General features: G+C 40.5%; 2 protein-coding genes across 5 annotated transcripts; one reads left to right on the top strand and one right to left on the bottom strand.

Annotated features, from left to right (window-relative positions):
* Window positions 1-1,915: 1,915 nt before the first annotated feature.
* Window positions 1,916-3,751, bottom strand: LOC121604880 (E3 ubiquitin-protein ligase TRIM21-like). Of its 4 annotated transcripts, none has more exons than XM_041934534.1 (2): window positions 3,028-3,742; window positions 1,916-2,922 (listed from the first exon to the last, which is right to left on the bottom strand). In XM_041934534.1, exons 1-2 carry the CDS (start codon window positions 3,740-3,742, stop codon window positions 2,099-2,101), a joined length of 1,539 nt encoding a protein of 512 aa, XP_041790468.1. In that variant the 3' UTR covers window positions 1,916-2,098. The 4 variants fall into 4 exon arrangements, with proteins under 4 accessions (XP_041790468.1, XP_041790466.1, XP_041790467.1 ...); XM_041934532.1 differs by having other exon boundaries at window positions 1,916-3,469; window positions 3,503-3,742; XM_041934533.1 differs by having other exon boundaries at window positions 1,916-3,479; window positions 3,516-3,742.
* A 2,560-nt stretch (window positions 3,752-6,311) lies between these two features.
* Window positions 6,312-17,707, top strand: actr2a (actin related protein 2a). Its single transcript, XM_041934536.1, has 9 exons — window positions 6,312-6,419; window positions 8,472-8,582; window positions 8,906-9,121; window positions 9,250-9,322; window positions 10,743-10,879; window positions 12,368-12,517; window positions 12,649-12,794; window positions 13,307-13,439; window positions 14,090-17,707. The coding sequence occupies exons 1-9, from the start codon at window positions 6,372-6,374 to the stop codon at window positions 14,258-14,260; spliced, it is 1,185 nt and encodes a 394-aa protein (XP_041790470.1). The 5' UTR covers window positions 6,312-6,371; the 3' UTR covers window positions 14,261-17,707.
* The last annotated feature ends 2,409 nt before the right edge of the window (window positions 17,708-20,116 follow it).

Here is a 20,116-nt window from a genome sequence, read left to right as displayed (position 1 = left end):
GTCGAGAGCACCTGGTGTTACCCAACTGAGCCAGTCAGGCCTTTGCATTTGGGATGTCGCCTTTCTGTGCCAGAACCAGAGCAAATGTCCACGTACAGCCATGAAAAACAGGGAGTTAAACAAGCAAATTAAGTCATGTTTTTGTTACTTCGAACATTTCTCAAATTGATCCAAATTCCCTTGTTGTAGAGAAGATCTTTGTTGCGAAGAGTTCATATTTTTATCAGTGTGGTCAGCACATGTGTTATAGGCCTGGCCTAATAATTCTTAGCTTCCTGTGTGTTTTTATTGCGGATGTGTAGTTATATATATATATCTTTCAATATTTGGAACTATTTCACCATGAATGCATCATAACTTTTTTGTGCACTGGTGCCACATTGCATGCACCTTTTGTGGCCTTTTGTTTTCACCCCTGGCCCTCAGATATTCTGCCTCCAGGTCCCCTTCCACTGATGCTGTCTCACTTCCTGCAGGGTGAGTGACTGTGATCTTTGACTTTCTCCTTACCCATGTTGGGAACACGTCTTTGAAATCTGAATATGTCTGTTTTATTCACATAAAAGCAAAAATTAACACAAGCTTTTTAACTTTCCTTTATTGTTTCTTTGTACAAGTACAAGCCTCAGTGTTGTATTGAAAAGGAGTTTTGCATAAATGAATTTTTGACCAGATAATGGCACCAGATGAAGAATCAGTTCTAAATTAGTATAATCAATCCTCTGGGGACCATGTATGTGTGTATCCAATTTAACAGCAAACCATTCAAGAGCTGTTGAGATATTTCAGTAAAGAACTGAAAAGTCATCATCATGGTGGTACTACAGGAAAGGTCAGGGAATCACCATCACAAGCAGCATAAACCATCTGGGAACCATGAATGTCTGCAGCATGTTTTGTGCCAATCGATCAAGCAGATGTTGAGATGTATCACAGCATAAGTGAAAACTTTGAACTTCTGGTGAGACTGGATGAAAAATCAGAGGATCATCAAAATTGCTAGAATGCTTCCTCTTGGGACCATGAATATGTTTTGTAAATTCATGGTAATTCATCTCATGATTGTAGAGGTACTTCGTTTTGAACCACAAATGTCCACTTTGTGTTGGCACTGGAGGACAAGTCAGGGGTTCACCAAAGTCAGTAGGAGTCATCCTCTGAGGACCATGAACATGATTTTTTTTCTAGAGAGTGCATAGGAGTGTTGCTGAATTTAGGCCTGTCAAGAAATCAAACATACAATAATAAGGAATTTATCTAAATTCCACAATAAAAGCTGTTAGCAGTAGCTTTCCATGAACCTTAGAGCTGTCTGTCCATATGGTCACACTAATATACTGTTGTTAAATTTGAGCAGCAATCATTTTACCAGAGATAAAACAGTGATTATTCTTTTAGCAAATCAATCAATTCATGGAGAAGATAATCAGAAGATTCATCTAGAATGACAAGAATCATTAGTTGCAGTAAACTAAGCCAATGTTTAAATCCTGTTTTTACATGAATGCACAAGTCACAATAATCTAATGATATCATATATAATAGTTGAACAGTCACAGGGGACATTTTACTGAACTGAGTACTTTCACTTTGAGCACTTGAAGTACATTTACATGATTATACTCTCACTAAGATAACATTTTCAGTGGAAGACTTTTACTTTTAACAGAGTATTTTTACAGCGCAGTTTTAGTAAAGGACCTGAATACTTTCTCTACCACTGACTAAGACCTTGGTTGGGTACAAACTGGCTCACAGTGGCTTGCTGAGAGATCTAAAAGGAGACTTGTCTTTCCATCATAAGTCAAAATGTCTGTTGGCACATAAATGATAATAACAACTCTTTCCACAAATCTACAATCATTCATTCAAAAGTGCCAATAAGTATCTTCCTCTTTTGGCTTGGAGAGGGGAAGTCCTTCGACACAGAAGTCTCACTTCTATGAACAGTCACGAGACGTTTGAATGGATTTTGTTGAATATGGAATCATCAAACCCATGACTTGATTTTGAGTCCAAGTATTGTGACAACAGTCCACACCCATGTTCAGTATCTTGCGTGATACTGAATCTTTTTGTAGAAAATAAAGTGAGTAGTCTATTTCGAGTGACTGACACGAGAGATAATTAGAGGAGCAGAGTTTTTACCATCATCATCAAGCCCGGGATTGAAGTATGGGTAGAGTTTCTCCGTGAAGAAGCAGCCAGTAAAGGAGTAGATAAGAGCTGCAGAATCTACATCATAAAAGGAGACCAGACCCTCCTCATAATCCACAAACACCCCCACCTTCTGAGGCGGAGACTTCAGACAGAGACTGACAACATGTGCGTCAAGAGCTTCGTACTCATTTCCATTTCTCAGCCATATAGTCCAGAAACCATCCTCGGGACTCAGTATGATTAGTCCCTTCCTGTTGATCGATTCTCTGGTGACTCCAAAGTCCCATGCAGTCTTTCCTTTAACCTGAACCTCAAAGTAAAATCTGCCTGAAGAGAAACTCTGCTTTCCTAAAACACAGAGACCGGTAGAAAATCTCTCTGGATTTTCTGGGAGATTCTTCTTCACATCACCATGATTCACTTGTTTCCCATCATCAGACAGGATGAGACTGGGATTTGCTGTATCAGGATCAAGAGTCACATCCACTTCATACTGCTGGACCCTCTTCAGCTCTGCTTCAATCAGCTTCTTCATCTCTTTACTGAGCGTCTCCTCCAGCTGAGCCACAGCTCTCACCACAGTCCCCTCATATGATGCTGGATGGACGCTGACCTCTGTCCAGTCTATGGTGGTTGGAACATCCTTCAGAGGCGAGAAGCTTTGGAGAAGATGGAGGTGGTCCTCAGAGCGTGAGAGCTGCTCCACCTCAGTGCTCCTCTTCATCAGCTCAGAGATTTCTTGTTCCAGCACTTGGATGAAAACTTTGGTCAGTTTTTTTGTTGTTTTCTGCTTCTCTTCTATCGTTTTGATGAGCTCATTCAGGTCTCTCGCAACAGACTCTTTCAGAGAAGTGAAGATCAGAACACCTTCTTCTATCTCTCTGTTTGCGTCTTCTTTACTGAGCTTCACTGACTGTTTGATCTCCTGAATCTTCAGTCGTCTCTTCTGGATCATCTGCTGAATTTCAGCCTCTGTCTTTCCCAGCTCTGCCTTCTTTTCAGCATATTCCTCTTTAAGAGGAACAAAGTTATGTGTCTTATGGTCTGAATAGGTGCACAGCATGCAGACACATGTCTGGTCAGTCTTACAGAACAGCTCCAGAGGTTTATCGTGTGTCATACACATCCTGCCCTCCAGGTTCTCCACAGGGTCGATCAGCTGATGTCTCTTCAGACGTGAAGCTGTCAGATGAGGCTCCAGGTGAGTCTCACAGTAGGAGACCAGACAATCCAGGCAGGACTTCAGGGCCTTCAGTCTGGTTCCAGTGCAGACGTCACAGGGAACTTCTCCTGGTTTGGACTTTTGTTGCTCTGAGCTGCTGCTGTTGGCTTCCTGTTGAGCCGTCTGTCTGAACTGAGCAACCATCTCTGAGATGAAAGTGTTGACCCTCAAATCAGGTCTTACATGGAAAAACTTTGCACATATGGGACACTGGTATTGATTAGCGATATTCCAGTGCTCAGTGATGCAGTTTTTGCAGAAGTTGTGTCCACATGGTGTGGTGACTGGATCAGTGAACACATCCAGACAGATGGAGCACAGAAACTGGTCTTCAGACAGCAGACTGCTGGCAGCAGACATGTCGACACACTGACAAGAAAAGTGAGAGCATTAAAAAACATTTTAAGTGCAGAATTCTTGTTTGAAATGATCATCGGATGCCAACTTCATTATCAAATAATTTAATAAACCTACTCAATGAGGCAGAGACACAGTAATTATAGAGCAGTTAAAAAGTTTATGCACTGCAGAACTGAGCAATGCTTTAAAAAATCTTACAGGAAATCTAAAGCCCTTTGATAACCTTTCTGTTACGACTCTATGTGTGCTGCTACCAGGACAATATTTACCTAAACTGCTGGTCTATACAGTGGCCCAGATAACCATTGTACAGTCACATAGCTAACACTGTGAAGAAAACCAACATAAGCTGGCGGGTCACTACACCCATGAATTAGACCGTTCAGGAGGTTACACATCATTTGTACCATGTAACATTTATGTGTGTGATTCCCAGTTTTATTAGTTGCACCCCTTAATTAATGTCTGTTATTAGAAAATGGCTATTTGAATTAATTTACAAGTTCTTCATAATTCCCAGCCAGTTAGTCCTTTTATTCCCAGACTTCTTGTTTTGTCCCCCCACGATTACGTTGTTTTACTTGGCATGATTTTTAAGTATGTTGCCTTATTTGTGGGCTGTTTGACTAACAGCCCACAAATAAGGCAACATAGTTAAAATATACTAAAGAATGTTTATTGTCATTCTTTTTACAAAACACATTTTTGATTGCCAGAATAAAATAAAAAGGCGGAACTTTCTGAGTAGAGGAAAGAGAGAAAAAAGAGCTGTTTGTTGTTAATTCAGTAATTATCATCAGCTGTACTCACCAGTGTTTGGAGACTCTGCGGTGTGAACTTTATTGTTTCTTTGGACAGAGACACTTGTCTTACTTGCAGCTCTGCTGTCGCTCTGACAAACACTCAGATTTATTTCAGAACGTTTCGTTGAAGCGCTCTGGTGTTGCTCCGCCTGTTCTGTTGGGGAGGTTTTCTGTCTGCTTCTGCTTTGTACATATTTATAATACAGTATAATACATAGTTTTGACACCAGATGAACCTAATATTGAAGATGTCTGGCTTTTGTGACTTATTTCTTTTTTTTTTTCTTTCTTTTTTTTTTTCTCTTGCAGCCCATGGAATGTTTGTCACAAATGATGTAAGAGATGTTGTCTTTATAGTCCTCTTCCTCTCCAAGAATAATCACCTGTCAAAGCTTAGCTCAGCTTCGATACAGTCCGGTCAGTTTTGATTTTGTTTCTAACCACTTTTCACATTTTGGTTTCTTTGGCCATGAACGATCCTTGTGGCAAACACACAGAAACAGGAAGTGAGCTGTTTCTCAACACGTTCTCATTATCATTAAAGACACAATGTGTGATTTAAAGGTAATAAAAAGGGGAGCCCAACTGTCAGATTTCATACTGTAGGATTTAAAATTGATACCAGGTATTTTAATACAAACTAACAATTAAATATGTTATTAATTTGATAAAAGAATCCCAACCCACTTTCATTTACACCAACACACTAGATTTTTCCAGAGCTACCAAGCTTGCATGTCAACAGATCCATTCCCTTGGCAACCAAACAAGCTCCATCTGCTGACGATGAAAGTTTTAAAATCATGGGATAAAAGCTAGTGGGGGAAACTTGACTTTGAATTGTGTTGTCAAACTAGGAATTTTACATTTAGACATTAGTTTTCATGCTTAAGTTACTACTTATTTATTTACATCACTGACTTATTCCTTGAACTCGCGTTAGTTAGACTTCTTTGTCTTTTCGATCCGTTCCCTGCTCTCCCTTAATTCTCTCTTCTGTGGGTTGCTTCCCTGTAAGATCTCTTCCAAACTGATGATCACATACAACTGAAGGAGGTTTAACTTTAGAAAAAGAGATTGAATACCTTTATTTTGAACATATGAAAAAAAAAGAAATAGAAGTAAGAAAGCAAAACAAGAATAACCAATAAAATGAACAGTCAACATAATCAGAAAATATTTGATATCCTACTCTTGATAGAGTAGGATATCAAATATAGAATGATAATATTGTGATTTTTGTTGACAAAAACAAACAAAATGTAAACATGGAAAAAAGTTCTTAACTTTCGTTTTGAAGTGTTTTGTGATTTTTTTCTCTCTCAGACTAATATGATTTCAACATTAGTGTGATGCTAAAGTCCAGCACCAATAAAGAGCCAGAAGGAGAGTGAATGTTTTACTTTCATTCACCAAGTGGCCAGAAACATGACTAATATCTGAATGTGTAAATGGTCAACTGCTTGCCAACACATTCACCAGAACAACTTTATGTGGTAAAGATGTGTTCACAGCTTGCAGCGCTGCCCCCATGTGGTCAACAATCAACTGTTGCAAATTTAAGATTCAGAACCAAGTTTTCAGGTAAAAACAAATTTATATAGAACATTTTAACCATCAGACATATTTAGCCGAATTGCGTATCATTGGATGATTAGTTGCATGTAGTACAAAAAGTAAGTTCTTCACTCTGTGTGCGATTATAGACGTAACGCTTTTATTCTGAAGGAATCACACCTGAAGTGTTAGTCGTGTTGCTTCCGGTGGGTTGGGTAGCTTGGCATTAGCTAGTGTGCGGGCAGGAGGAGGCTTCTGCTGGAACAAAAATGGACAGTCAAGGGAGAAAAGTTGTGGTTTGTGACAATGGAACCGGGGTAAGTTTGAGAACATATGGATTAGTTAGATCTCACTCCGTGTCGCTCTCGGTACTCCGGCAATGCAGACTGATAAGAAAATAGAGAGAACTGGAAACAGGAAGTAACAGAGAGCTAACAGGCTAACGCGTTAGCTCGTCTGGGTGGGTTGTGTAAGGAATGTGTCTGTCAGCTGGATTCACCTCATTCATCGGCTGCAGGGCTACAGTGACATTCACTGGGAGAGTTTTGTTTAGCTTCTGTTTGTTAAGTGTTATCACATTCGTTTAGCCAAGAAAGGGACAAATTACCTCGTTGAATCGGGTAGCTACATCAGTTTGGTTAGTAACTTTGACAGCGTAACTTAACGGAATTCACTGACAGTTGGTTAGCTTATGTTACTGCACAGTTAAACACAACAACAACCGTCCCTTCAGTAACGTTACACAGCATTTAAGCACTGTAAGATTTCTGAGTTTTAATGGTTTTAAGTTATAACCATTAACTAAACCGATTTCCGAATCTATGCGGCAAGCGTTAACTGTAGCTAAGTTGCATTCCCAGACAACGTTAGCTAGCTCCTTATCCTCACCTTTATTTATTAAATATTCATGGTGTAAAGCAAAACCACCACTCACCAGATGGAAGGACGAGTTCGAGCTAACGAAATTAAGCTGATTTCGACAGACCAGCATTACCACGTTTCCATTTTTTTTCCCCATTTTATTGTTTCAGTTAGCTAATTAGCTCAGTGGCCAGTTCACACAGCCCCTCCTTCGTTGAAAAGCGCCGTAGCCACTTCACTCTTCTCTCTTGCTCCAGTTACACACATGCTGTCCAGCTGCAAGCATGTCTTTAAACGGTCGCATGTGCTCATGTTAGCTTTTAGAAATGAAGTATGAATTTTAACCAAATCGCCCAGTATAGCTGGAGGGAACGAGTGCGCATGTGCGAGACACTGGTTGCGGAAGTTCAGAGAATTCTTCCATGTAAGGAAACTTGTCAGATCTGCTGCAGCTTTCACCAGTCTGAAGAGACGTTTACACTGTCTACACGTTTTATTAATCATAAACCAGAGGAAGTCTGTTTGCCCCTGGTTAAACACTAAGAGAGAATTACTTAGCTTCTTCTGTTTTAGTGTTTTCAGGAACAAAAGGGCCAAGATACCTACTGTCATATCATTTTAACTGCTGAGGTTAGAGCTGTACCTGTTAAATCTGTTGGACTGGTAGCATCCTCAGTACTGACTGTATTAAGATGATGAGACACAACTGATCCACATTAAAGTGGGCAAAAATGACAGTTTCTGTTCTGCTTTTTCTTGATTCATAAAGTTACTGCTGATAGCACTTCACTTCCTGCATGTGCTTCAAAACAAATACATTTTAGTATGAACAGATTGCAACATTGCATGGATGAAATACGTTCATCAAAGCTTGTTGTAGCACAAGGTTCAGAAAACTAGATCTTCAACACGACATTTTACTAACAGTTAACTTTTAACAACTGGAGAAAAAGCCATATCGGTGAGAAAAGTCTTAGCTGAAAGTTCCATGCCTGTTAAGGGTTGGTAAAGCTTCTGTTATCGTATATTGAATGTTAGGGGAACTCTGTCAAAATGACATGATCATTTGTTATTTGTTTACAAAATTTGTACAAATTGATTTTCTCAAGCAAATTATGATTAAAAACTAAGATGTTACAGTTTCTGTTTTACATGTGTGATGAATTTTCTCTGATCAAGTACATAACAGGGGAACACAGTTTATTGCATTAAACATCAAATTGATTGAGCATGAAAGTTCAGATAAAATCTGATGTTTCTACCCAAGGCTTGATAATAATGCATTTACTGTCTCTTGATCTGGTCACATTTTGACTCTCTGAGTTCTCATGTGATCATGCTGTGGTTATCTTACGCTGACTTGGTGTGAGATCTTATGTCTGTCTTTAAAACCGAAAGGACTTTGCACTTGCGCAACATTCTACTTAATGAATATGTATTGTACTTTACCATGCTGTTTGAAATATTGTTAACATGTGTGCTTCCTTCTTCTTTCAATCCCATCCTAGTTTGTCAAGTGCGGCTATGCAGGCTCAAACTTCCCTGAACACATTTTTCCTGCGCTGGTTGGCCGGCCAATCATCCGCTCCACAGCTAAAGTCGGCAACATTGAAATCAAGGTAATTTCTTTTTTTCTTTTTTTGGATGTGACAGGATGGTGGAAAGTGAAAAGACGGTAGGCTTTAAATTACAGCACGCAAGATATAGCAAGTTTGGATCTTAACCAAACACTGCAGCAGCTTATTTAAATGATTTATCGCTTTTTATGCAGACAAGAGGGAAATTCAATAAATCAGCTGCTGAAATGGTAACCATGGTGACAGGTAGCTGTGAGCTAACAGAAATTTCAGCCAAACATAGTCACGAAAAGTGCCAGGTGAAGCGTTATCATCCTCTGCCCCTAAGTATTTCTTTCAGTCTGCCGAACTGTTGACCTTTGCAGGACCTGATGGTGGGGGATGAGGCCAGCGAGCTTCGCTCCATGTTGGAGGTGAACTACCCCATGGAAAATGGCATCGTAAGGAACTGGGATGACATGAAGCACCTGTGGGACTACACCTTTGGCCCTGAGAAACTCAACATCAATTCGCGCAACTGCAAGATCCTACTGACCGAGCCACCCATGAACCCCACCAAGAACAGAGAAAAGATTATAGAGGTGGGTTGTTGCAAAATCAAGTGCAGCACTGCAGATGTTTGAATTTCGCCGGAGAGACTGGGGCAGTGCGACGTGCCCGTAATTGATTATAGCCTTTAAATGATATTTACCCTTGCTTTTCCTGTCAGGTGATGTTTGAAACATACCAGTTCACAGGAGTGTACATCGCCATCCAAGCTGTCCTCACTCTCTATGCTCAAGGTGCGTTTGTCTCTGTAACACTTGCTGCTATTCTAGAAAAGACTGACTTTTTGAAACAAAATCCATTTGCTACTGTAGCAAAAGCCACTATCTGAATGCTAAATTGGCGGGTAGTTACATCGTTATTATGGCATTGTCAGGTTATTACTGCTGTACGGTCTAACTAGAGGTAGACATGCAGGTTTTTGTTGGCAGTTTCTTGGGTGTTGGTGCTGCCAGCTGAGGTGTTGCTGGTTATTTGGGCTGTCTAATTTTTTTTAGGCTGGTTGTAAAGGTGTTGCGAAGTTTCATTATTCATTATTAGGACAAAATTACGCTGAAATTTGCACTGTTGATGCTCGTCAGAGTATGATCCATATTTGGAACTTGATTGGTTGAATGGACTCTTGATTTTAATAAGATAGTAGGTGAGTTTCCATCCATCTGTTTTTATACATATCTTCAGTTCGTGCATAAAAAACCCCAGAAAATGTGAAAAAGTCCAAAGTGCAGTGGAAACAGACTGAGTGAATAAATGATGGCGCACATGAAACATTTGATTTAAACGTCACTCGTCACTTCCAGTGAAGACCTGAAAACATCAGATCTGTGTCAGTGTTGGGAAGGTTACTTTTGAAATGAAACCAGTTACAGATTACTAGTTAAGATGCTAAAAATGTAAAAAGTAATATAACTATTTATCCCTTGATCTAATCACTGTAGCGTATTACATTTGATTGCTCTTTGATTACATTCCTAACAAATATTTTAAACTCGACAATGAACTGAATTTCCAGCACTGAAAGGCCTTCTTGTCTGACAACATGGCCAACCATGGTCATCTGATTAGAGACATGGCAGACTCAGATTGCCTTGAGTAATATGCATTGATTTGATTGGCAGATGAGCGACGATACACATTCTAACAAGAGAATCAAACAATAACAAAGCTAAGCTAACTTTTGGATGGAAACCCAGCAAATGACCTTTACTCCCGTGCCACCATCAGGAGTAAGTTTACAGTCTCCACGAATATCTAAGAATTATGTTTGAGCTTCTTATCCATGAGCTTCATCTGCAGGGTGGGTGGTGTTTAGATTTTGCTGGTTTCTCGCTTAGGCGGCCTGGTCCATGGAGATGGGCATACAAAAACGCAAAAGTACAATCTGTAGTGGTAACAACAACCCTTTCCCACAGACTTTTGCTGGCAAACACGAGGCATAGAGGGAAGTTTAACATTCTTCATTTGCAAATAGTACCCACATTGAAATGATAGAAAGCTGGTTGAAAATTAGCAAAATTCCTTTTTAAGGGTACCCGGGTGAGTTTTTGACCACTAGTGGTGCTGTAAAGCATTGCTGATGAGCAGTTACTTGTAACTGATGTCTTATCAGTACACACATGTACACCTAGAGCACTAGCTGATACACATTTGTTTTAGGACTGCTGACTGGAGTGGTGGTCGACTCTGGGGACGGCGTCACTCACATCTGTCCGGTGTACGAGGGCTTCTCCCTGCCTCACCTGACCCGACGCCTTGACATCGCAGGAAGGGACATTACACGCTACCTCATCAAGGTATTGCATTGCACTGTGAAGAACTGTCTTTACTTTTCCCTAAATGCTGCATTTCCTTCTGACATTTGGTGGCTATGTGGGAAATCCTTTTCAGTGGTGGGATTTTGATGCACTATGTGGCCAAAAGCACTGTTTTTTCTCAAATAGATACAGGAAGTGTTGAGTTTGCATTAACAGTGTAATGAGGGTTACTGCATTAACTTTAACGGGGCAAACAGGAGCAGATCAAAGAGAGGCTTTGTACTAATATGACAAAATGTAATTATCAAACAGAAGGTATTAAAAATAAAAGCCTGCCTCTAATACAAGCCTGTTTCAAATAAAGACCTGGTATCTCCTCCAGTCGAGGTAATTAAAGGCCATTGTCACTGAGGAAATTTGATATGTGTACTGTATGTTATGCTGTCCCAGGAGAGTGGAAGCTGGAATAGCAGCAGATTAATGTCCATGGTTTTGGAATTATATGGTCAATAATAACATTTGGGTTTAATACGGTCCACACACCTCACATTCATGTTTTTGTCATTGCTGGAAAACAAAAATATTCAGTTTTGTCAGTTTTTGTCAAGAAACAAGAAACGTTTAGCACAATGTGCAACTGGTTATTTATTTATTTTTTTCCCATCATTATTTTTATTGAATTTTAAAGCATTTTCACATACAAACATGAAAAAAAACAACAACAACAACAAAAAAAACAAGATTACAAGAACAATAACCCCAAAACAAAGGCTTCTCTGTTTTATACTGTGTGAATAAACACAAATATATAATTCACCCATAATAAGGATGTGGAGTATCAAAACAAGAAAAAAAAGAGCAAGGAGAAAATAAAAAAAGGGTATTATTTTAGGACATCGCAAAGGACACTGCAGAGGACTACCAATAACTACGCCTCCTCCTCCATCTCACCCCCCACAACACTCAAATCCACATTCTCCATGTATTCAATAAAAGGTCCCCAAATGTTTTGAAATAGTGACCGTTTCCCTTTTATAATGTAAGTAATCTTCTCCATCGGTAAAGTTGTAGATATTTCTTTAATCCAGTTAATGAATTTTGGTTTACTTGTACTTCTCCATGAGGTTGCTATTACTCTTTTTGCGAGCAGAAGACATAAATCCAGGGCAGTAATTATTTTTCTAGAAATATGCTGTCTATCAGAATATAAACCGAGGATAAACAATTTAGGGTCAAGGACTAATTGTATCCCTAAAATTCCCTTTAAGGCTTGTTTAATCTCCAACCAGAACTGTTGGACTTTACTGCATTCCCAAACACAGTGAAAAAATGTCCCCTTCTCCTCTCCGCACCTGATGCACAAGTCCGGGATATCATTATTGTACTTACTGAACTTTTCTGGAGTCACATATGTCCTCATTAACCAGCTATATTGTAGAGCAACTGGTTATTTTACATTGTTGCTTATTTTTACAAAAATGAATGTATGACAAAAATTTTAACCACCAAATCCCGTCTGTTCACCAGCTGCTGTTGCTCCGAGGTTACGCCTTCAACCATTCGGCAGACTTCGAGACGGTGAGGATGATGAAGGAGAAGCTTTGCTACGTCGGTTATAACATCGAACAGGAGCAGAAGCTGGCGCTGGAGACAACAGTGCTGGTTGAGTCGTACACGGTCAGTCACAGTCATGTTAAAAAAAGTCTGTTACTTCTCTGAAAATGACACGGCAGTTAGAGAGTACAGCATTTAACATTATTGAGACATCATTCCCTTTCTGAAGGCAGGAATATTGTGTGTCTCCTCAGCTCCCAGACGGCAGGGTGATCAAGGTGGGCGGCGAGAGGTTCGAAGCCCCGGAGGCTCTGTTTCAACCCCACCTCATCAACGTGGAGGGGGTGGGTGTGGCCGAGCTGCTCTTCAACACCATCCAGGCTGCAGATATCGACACTAGGTGAGCTAGAACAGCCTGCTTGTCATGTGAAGTCAATGGAAACTCTCTGGAAAGTTTCCTGTTTGATTCACGCTTCCTGTCTAGTGTATGTTCAAATTTCTCAAAGAGATAGCACAACCCAACTATAGAGTCAAATGCAGAAGTTTTATACCAATAAAGTGACACCAAAACCCACAAATTCTGACATCAGAGTAGAAGTCAGGCTGAAGAAATATTGAACTTATTACTGAGTTTGGAATATTTAGAGGTGACATGTAATATCTGTAATATTCCTACAGGTTCCAACAGTCCAATATTTGCATCGAACCTTGTCACTGTTAAAAAAAAACAAAACAAAACAATTAAACTGAATGTAGATCAGCATAGGACACTAAATCTCTCTGTAACAACACAGGAATGATGAGCATGTGTACACATGTCAAAATTAAGACTCGCAGGGTGTCATTTAATACAAAATCTATTAAAAAAAAAATACATGTGTCATAATCAACCATCATTGTCTCTCTGATTAGGGCTGAGTTCTATAAGCACATCGTCCTGTCTGGAGGCTCCACCATGTATCCTGGCCTGCCGTCACGCCTGGAGCGTGAATTGAAGCAGCTGTACCTGGAGCGAGTGCTGAAGGGAGACGTCGACAAGCTATCTGTGAGTGCAGGTGTCCGAAAACCAAAACACCAAAACCATGAGGCCTGTCCCACTGATCACTTATTACAACCATAGAAATAAAAAGCCCTTAGACTTGCACTTTTATTAGCACTTAATGCGGTATTACTTGATGAAGCATCATCATCATTATTAGCTTAGCAGGGAGCATGTTTGCCCTTTTCTAGGTACTGAGTTGTAAACATAATGGGAGAGTGAACTGTGCTCCATCCTTGATTTTCAGCTTGTTGTAGTTGTAAACTATCATTCAATTGGGTTCATCTGTGACAAAATGCAGTGAAGGAGTGTGTATCGCTGATTCTTCTTTCTTGTGCAGTAAGTGTATTTGCCACTAGGGGGCACTGAAGGCAAGTCTAGTCAGTGCCTTCAAAGCCTCAGAAACGTCTCTCTTTGTCATGGTCCGGTGATGACAAGGTGAAAATACACCCTCTCATTGTTCCTAAGTGTTTCCCTGAGAGGAAGCACGCTCTGCTGCTCCTGCAGTTGCTCAGGGAAATTCTCCAACCTGTAATTAAAAGACAATCTTCTATTTTAGGGACCTCACAGGGCAGCAGGGGTTTCATCACATTATTATCTCTTCCTTTTCTCTGTTAACATTCTCTGTTCTTCTTTCTGACTCATCTCGATCACAGAAATTTAAGATCAGGATAGAAGACCCCCCTCGACGTAAACACATGGTGTTCCTGGGCGGTGCCGTGCTGGCCGACATCATGAAGGACAAGGACAACTTCTGGATGACACGGGAGGAGTACCAGGAGAAGGGGACGCGAGTGTTGGAGAAGCTCGGGGTCACTGTCAGATAAAACACAAACAAATAAGAACACTTCCCCCCCACCGTCCCTCCACCCACCTCCATCAGCTGATGTCCATGCATCGCTTATCTTGATGTGTCTGGATGGTCACACTGTGTCTGTGATTCACGCTCATTTTGAAAAGAGGGAAGGATGGAAGGAGGGAGGAAGGGAAATAGGGATGAAGAACATGGAGTTTTGGGGTAAGAAGTCTCATTGCCAGGGGTGGGGAATTCTTGAATATTTAAGACCAAAAAATACTGACAATTATGTTTTGAAATGCCATAAAGTGCTGCAAAATACTGCAGCTATGTTTAAAGGAGTAGTGCCACATTTCGGGAAATATGCTTTTCTTTCTTGGTGAGAGTCAGTTGATAAGAATGGTACCATTCTCATATCTGCTCATTCAATGTAAAGCTGGAACCAGTTGACAGTTAGCTTAGTTTAGCATAAAGACTGGAAGCAGGGGGAAGCAGCTAGCCTGGTTCTGTCCAAAGACAACAGCCGTGAATGGTGGAGGTTTTTTGGGACCCTTCCTTCTCTGCAGGTTTTCATTGGGTTAGGGCAATAGCAATGCTGAGGAAGCATTTCCTTTATACACCAAACCCATGCCCTTGACTGTAAGATTGCCTGACAACTAGCAGAGACTTCAAGAAGTCAGTATTTCTGGTCAAGAAGTAGTTTGCCACCGATCCCTGGAAAACCACAACGTGATGTTTTTTCACTTTCACTGCACAGATTAAACAAACAACATATAGCCTGCTATTCAGTGAGCTTAAGAGCTGCTGGTAGCTGGATTGTGTGACCTTTGGACAGAGCAGAGCTAGCTGTTTCCCCCTGTATCCAGTGTTTATGCTAAGCTAACTGGCTGCTCACTGTAGCTTTATATTAACTGTGCTGTCTGCACATTGAAAGTGGTATCAATCTTATCCTCTAACTGTCAGCAAAAAAATCATATTTCCTAAAATGTCAAACTACTCCTTTGAAGATGAAATCAATATCAATGGCATGAAAAAGGCAAACTGTCCTCAAACTGTTCTGAGACCAGTTTACTTTGAGAAACTGAAGATATTCTTGTATTTTATTTAGAGCAGCTCATCTGTGGGTATTATGGGCCGTCTGCCTTTTCATACAAGGCCAGAATGAGCTCCTGGCTGTTTTCAAGTCGAAGATGACGATGATGATGATTTTATTATTAGTGATGCATTTGAGTTCCTTTCCAAAACGAGACCTCCGCCATGTGAAAAATGTGTCACCTAATCTGTCAAAACAAAAGCCTGGCATTAAAAATAATGCTCACAGTGTGGGGCATTACAGAGATGAGATATCTAAACAGATCATTACATCCCGATCATCTAACATCCTCCCGTCACACCTCCTGTTTAATGCTCTGCCTTGACTCTCTGTACTGCAGGTACAGCAGGGTAGGCAGCACCTCGTTTGTCTATTTTTGTGTCTTCTCTTTTTTGGGACATTTGCTTGCTTCTTGAACAGTTTGTATCCTCCTCAAGAGGTATGATGAATATGAAGATGCGAGGCGAATACATGGGAAAAATCTGAAGGAAACTCTTCCTGAATCACAGTGTGGAAGGTTTGATTTGTGGTGGTGAGCAGAGTTTTGGATTTGGGAACATTTGGTTGGGGCTTTTAATGGGTTTGATTTGGGTGTCTCTGTATCCAGTTTACCACCAACAAATCAACAAGCTCAGATCACGCAGGATTTATGAGAGAACTGTTTCCATTCCTTAACGATTACAAAGCATCAAGTCATTCCTTAGACGTGATCCAAGGCTGTCATACTACATATCAGCGTCTTGTATCACTGCCTCCAGAAGTTCAGACATTTCAGTCACCGAGCAGCTCTTAAAATGTGTTTGGAGAAGAGTGAATTAAAGTATAAACTCACTGGATGGTAGGCAGACTTTTTATTGATATTTAAGTGCTGAAAAAATGTGTTTGGCAAGTTGTAAATCAACCAAAATCATGATTCTGTGACTGAGAAAGCTCACTTCCTTGATAGTCAATCAATATTGCTGTAATTCAGCTTCCAGCCACAAGTGGCAGCACTGAGCAGACATCCACTTTCAACATGACTTCATTTCCTCTTGTTCATTTTGACACGTTTTGCTCATCAAAACAAGCTAACATTTGTGACACATGCACAAACATATTACACACACTGCAGGACTCATTTATCGAGCTGCAAAGATTAGTTGGTTAATCGATCCAGTTCATCCCTTAATGAGCAAAAAGAAGTGGTTTGTATTGACTGTAATGGAAGAGAATTTCATGTCACTTTACACTCGCCTAATATCCCACCTCCTAGGTTCAGTGAGAAGAAAACCATTTGAATAGTTTGCAATCATTCTTTTCATAACAAAATCATTAAAGGTCAAACTCCGTGACTGAAATGTCTGCGAGATACATGACTGTGACGCCTACTATGACTCCTGGATCATGACTTGTCACTTGTCAAGAATGCACTCAATAATCAGCTTCTTCTTTTTTTTAATGCTTTTGTTTCTTTTCTCTTTATGTTTCTAAACATTCATGTGCTTTTGTTTCAAAGACCAGGCGTTGCCTCTCCTCTGAGGGACTGTTATTCTTCTGATTGTACAGCTGTGTGTTGACCTGTATCTTTCCCCCTGTTCAGTGAGGGTCACTGAGAAGCTTTCTGCCTTTAACAGCTGATCTCGGTGCAGTCAACACAATTACAACAAACAGATTGGCTGGTCCGGGGTCAGATGTTGGGGAAATTAAACATATCCTGTATTAAGAGGAAATCTCCAATAGGAAATAATTCCATGCCCTGGTCCAGGAGGAGAAAAGGAGGTGTGGATAGCAGAGTCAGACAGACAGAACCATAAATTGTCTCATTGGTTGAGACAGAGTGGGCAGGTTGTATTTTTACTGACTGCAACTTCACACAGATGATTTAATGAGACAAGAAGTTGTGTGTAACTGATGAACAAATGCTCTGTTCAACCAATGAGATTATTCTTGGATGTTTGCGCCTCCAAAACATTAAATCTGCACACTGATGGCGACTTAAGAGTGTAGTCAGTCTCAGCATTCCACTGATCTTGAATCTTCCTCACATGACCACACCTCCCCCTCCTCCTCCTCTCCTCCTTGGCCCTGGCTGTACTGAAGATGAATTTGTGGGTTTCTGTGTGGGTCACTGAAATATTATTTGTAATATTAATAAGAATCTGGTGTCAGGAAGTGGAGACCACGTAAAAGCTGGTATTTGTGGTTTTCCGTCTCGGTTCTTATGTGTATATTTGAGGCACTTGGCTCGCATATATAAATATAAATGTATAATTTCCTCCTGACAGCACGGTCATCAAGTGCCAAGTAGACTTATTCTTGCTGGATATTATTTTTGGTCATCCTTTCTATGTTTTGTTTATAGCATAACTGCCAACCGCTGATTTAAATAAAGCTAATTGATTTATAGACGCTTGGTGTTGCTGTGTCTTCGTGTCTGTTGTCGTAAATAGCGATGACACCGTCCTCTGCTGAGGACAGCGAGAGGGGATTAAAGGGACGATGTAGAAAGAAGCAGAGCATCTATTTTCATGTGGTTTTAAGGATTTCTGGTGCCGACCAAGGACGGGGACAGAGTCAACAGGATGGACAGAACGTGTCTCATTGTGGGTGTCGGGGGATGTTGGGGAATGAAACCTGCTGCTTCAGAGGGTCACTGTTGCACAGCTGATCTCCAGACTCCGGCTGCTTCTGATGTCGACAGCTTCCGAGGTGCTGACTGAGGAATTCCCACCCACTGCGGTCTCCTGGTAACGAGATTCAAACAGCAGAGCGACTCCGGCTGACCTTGATGCCACCACATCACCCCCATGTGTTCAGGAGGATGCCTTCACTTTCTGAGTTCATTATTTCTGACTGATTTTAAGGAATCTCACGAAAAGACCAAACTGTTTCTACTAACAGGTATCAAGTATCAGGTATGCTTCTAACAGGTGTGTGTATCACAGCCTGATAGATCTTCCTCTGAGACATAAAGCTCCATTAAAAACTCATCAGTGAGCCACACTGTTTCACTGGCCGACATGTTCCTTCATTACCATGAACACACACACACTGTAGTTTATTTTGACTCAGTCCCACATACACCATCCTGCTGCCGCAAATACACACAGGCGCACCAAATGTGGATTAATTCACCGCTGAAAATAGTCCCCAACAAATGCACTATTTGCTCCTGTTTGTTTGATAAAAACTGCAGTGAGCTGTTTTAGATTACTAAGCCTTTTTAAACATAACGTAACATAAATGTAACTTTATATTTGTGAGGTGTTTCTAAAGATTTACATCATCAGTAGGAACCAAAGAGCTTGTACAGTAATAATGCTCCAATAATACGATGATAATATGACTTTAAGACACGACTCTGGGTGTGTACTTTTACATTTGATATTAAAGTACATTTTGCTGATCATACTTAAGTGAAATGTCGAATGCAGGACTTTTAGCTGTAACAGAATATTTTTGCAACGTCGTAATACTACTTTTACTGAAGTACTTCTTTGACCACTGACCTTTTGAGCTGTTTTGGGTAATGTAATTGAAGAGTGGGTGGAAAACTGACAATATGCTTAATGCATTTTTTTTAAAAAAGCTTATTGTCTGTGCAGTGGAGTTATAGAAGTGCTCTTTCACCCATGTTGACATTCTATTCTTGACAAAATAATCTCATCACAATCTCCAAGCACCTATATTTGAGGATGTGATATGATTGAAAGCTTCACAGCAGCTACTGAATGAACCATGTGGGGCATCATGAGATTAATATTAGTCTACTCTCACTCTGAAATGTTGAACTAGTTGTTTAAAAATGTAAACATGGTGTCAGATAATCTTATATTTGAGGTAAGAGTAGTATTTATACTTTGAGTAGAGGGTACTTCTTTCACCGCTGCCACTCAGTACCAGACGCAGGTTGTAATCTATCGACTAACACACACATCCAGTGGCCAAACTGAGCCACATGACTCAGTGTGTTCCTGATTTGACTTAACAGAAGGAACTCAAGAAAACAACAAAAACACCATAAACAAGTCTTGAAAATCACCCCTGCAAAGATTCAGCAACCCTTTGTGTGTGTGTGCATGTGTGTGTGTTGGGCCTCCCCAACAGAGCAGAGTGTGAGGAATCCAGCGGGCCGGGACGCTCGTCTGGGCCTGATTTACCGAGGCCCCAGTGAGTCTGCCTGCCTTGCTTTGTTTACTCGGATGAAATCTGAAACAAATGTGACTGCGATAGACCACCAACCCCGCCAACACACACCCCCTCCCATCCCATCCTGCTCTGAAACATCGCCACCACCCTCTCTCTCTCTCTGTGTGTGTGTGTGTTTTCTGCAGCTCTAAACTGACATGAGTGCTGATCCAATCTGAGCTGACACTTTCAGATGTCTCCACAGTTTCTGCACAGATCGGCATTAAACGTCTAATCCAATCAGGCTGATCCAAGAACTGATTTTTCTTCTGCTGTTTTCTAATCAATCACCAACAGAGTTTTTTTTTTTTTTTTTACCTCAAATATAATATAATATCATCAAACACCAATTAGTTGAACCTCTAATGATGCTTCGTATTTTATAAGTTGATCATATTGTTTTGTAAAATCATAATCAGTAAAGTAACCAGAGTCTTTAGTTTTTAGATAAATGCAGTAAAAGGGACAATATTCCCCTCTCAGATGGAGTATGAAGTAGCATCAAATTCAAATACCAAGTACCTCAAAACTGCATTTAAATGCATCACTTAAGTGCGCTACCGTCACTGCTAAATGGTGAGGATAACAAGACTTCTCAGTTTTCATCAGAGATTGTTATTTGTGCTG

This window comes from Chelmon rostratus, chromosome 3, assembly GCF_017976325.1.
Source record: "Chelmon rostratus isolate fCheRos1 chromosome 3, fCheRos1.pri, whole genome shotgun sequence".
NCBI classification, from domain to species: Eukaryota; Metazoa; Chordata; class Actinopteri; order Chaetodontiformes; family Chaetodontidae; genus Chelmon; species Chelmon rostratus.
Note: the sequence above shows the minus strand (reverse complement) of the source record. Positions and strands in the feature narration are given on the sequence as shown.

Excerpts from the sequence above, each read along its gene's own strand:
- actr2a (XM_041934536.1), top strand. The coding sequence starts at position 6,372 with ATGGACAGTCAAGGGAGAAAAGTTGTGGTTTGTGACAATGGAACCGGG. Across the intron at positions 10,880-12,367 it reads TTACACGCTACCTCATCAAG|CTGCTGTTGCTCCGAGGTTA; the intron begins GTATTGCATTGC and ends TCTGTTCACCAG. Across the intron at positions 12,518-12,648 it reads TGCTGGTTGAGTCGTACACG|CTCCCAGACGGCAGGGTGAT; the intron begins GTCAGTCACAGT and ends GTGTCTCCTCAG.
- LOC121604880 (XM_041934535.1), bottom strand. The coding sequence starts at position 3,742 with ATGTCTGCTGCCAGCAGTCTGCTGTCTGAAGACCAGTTTCTGTGCTCC.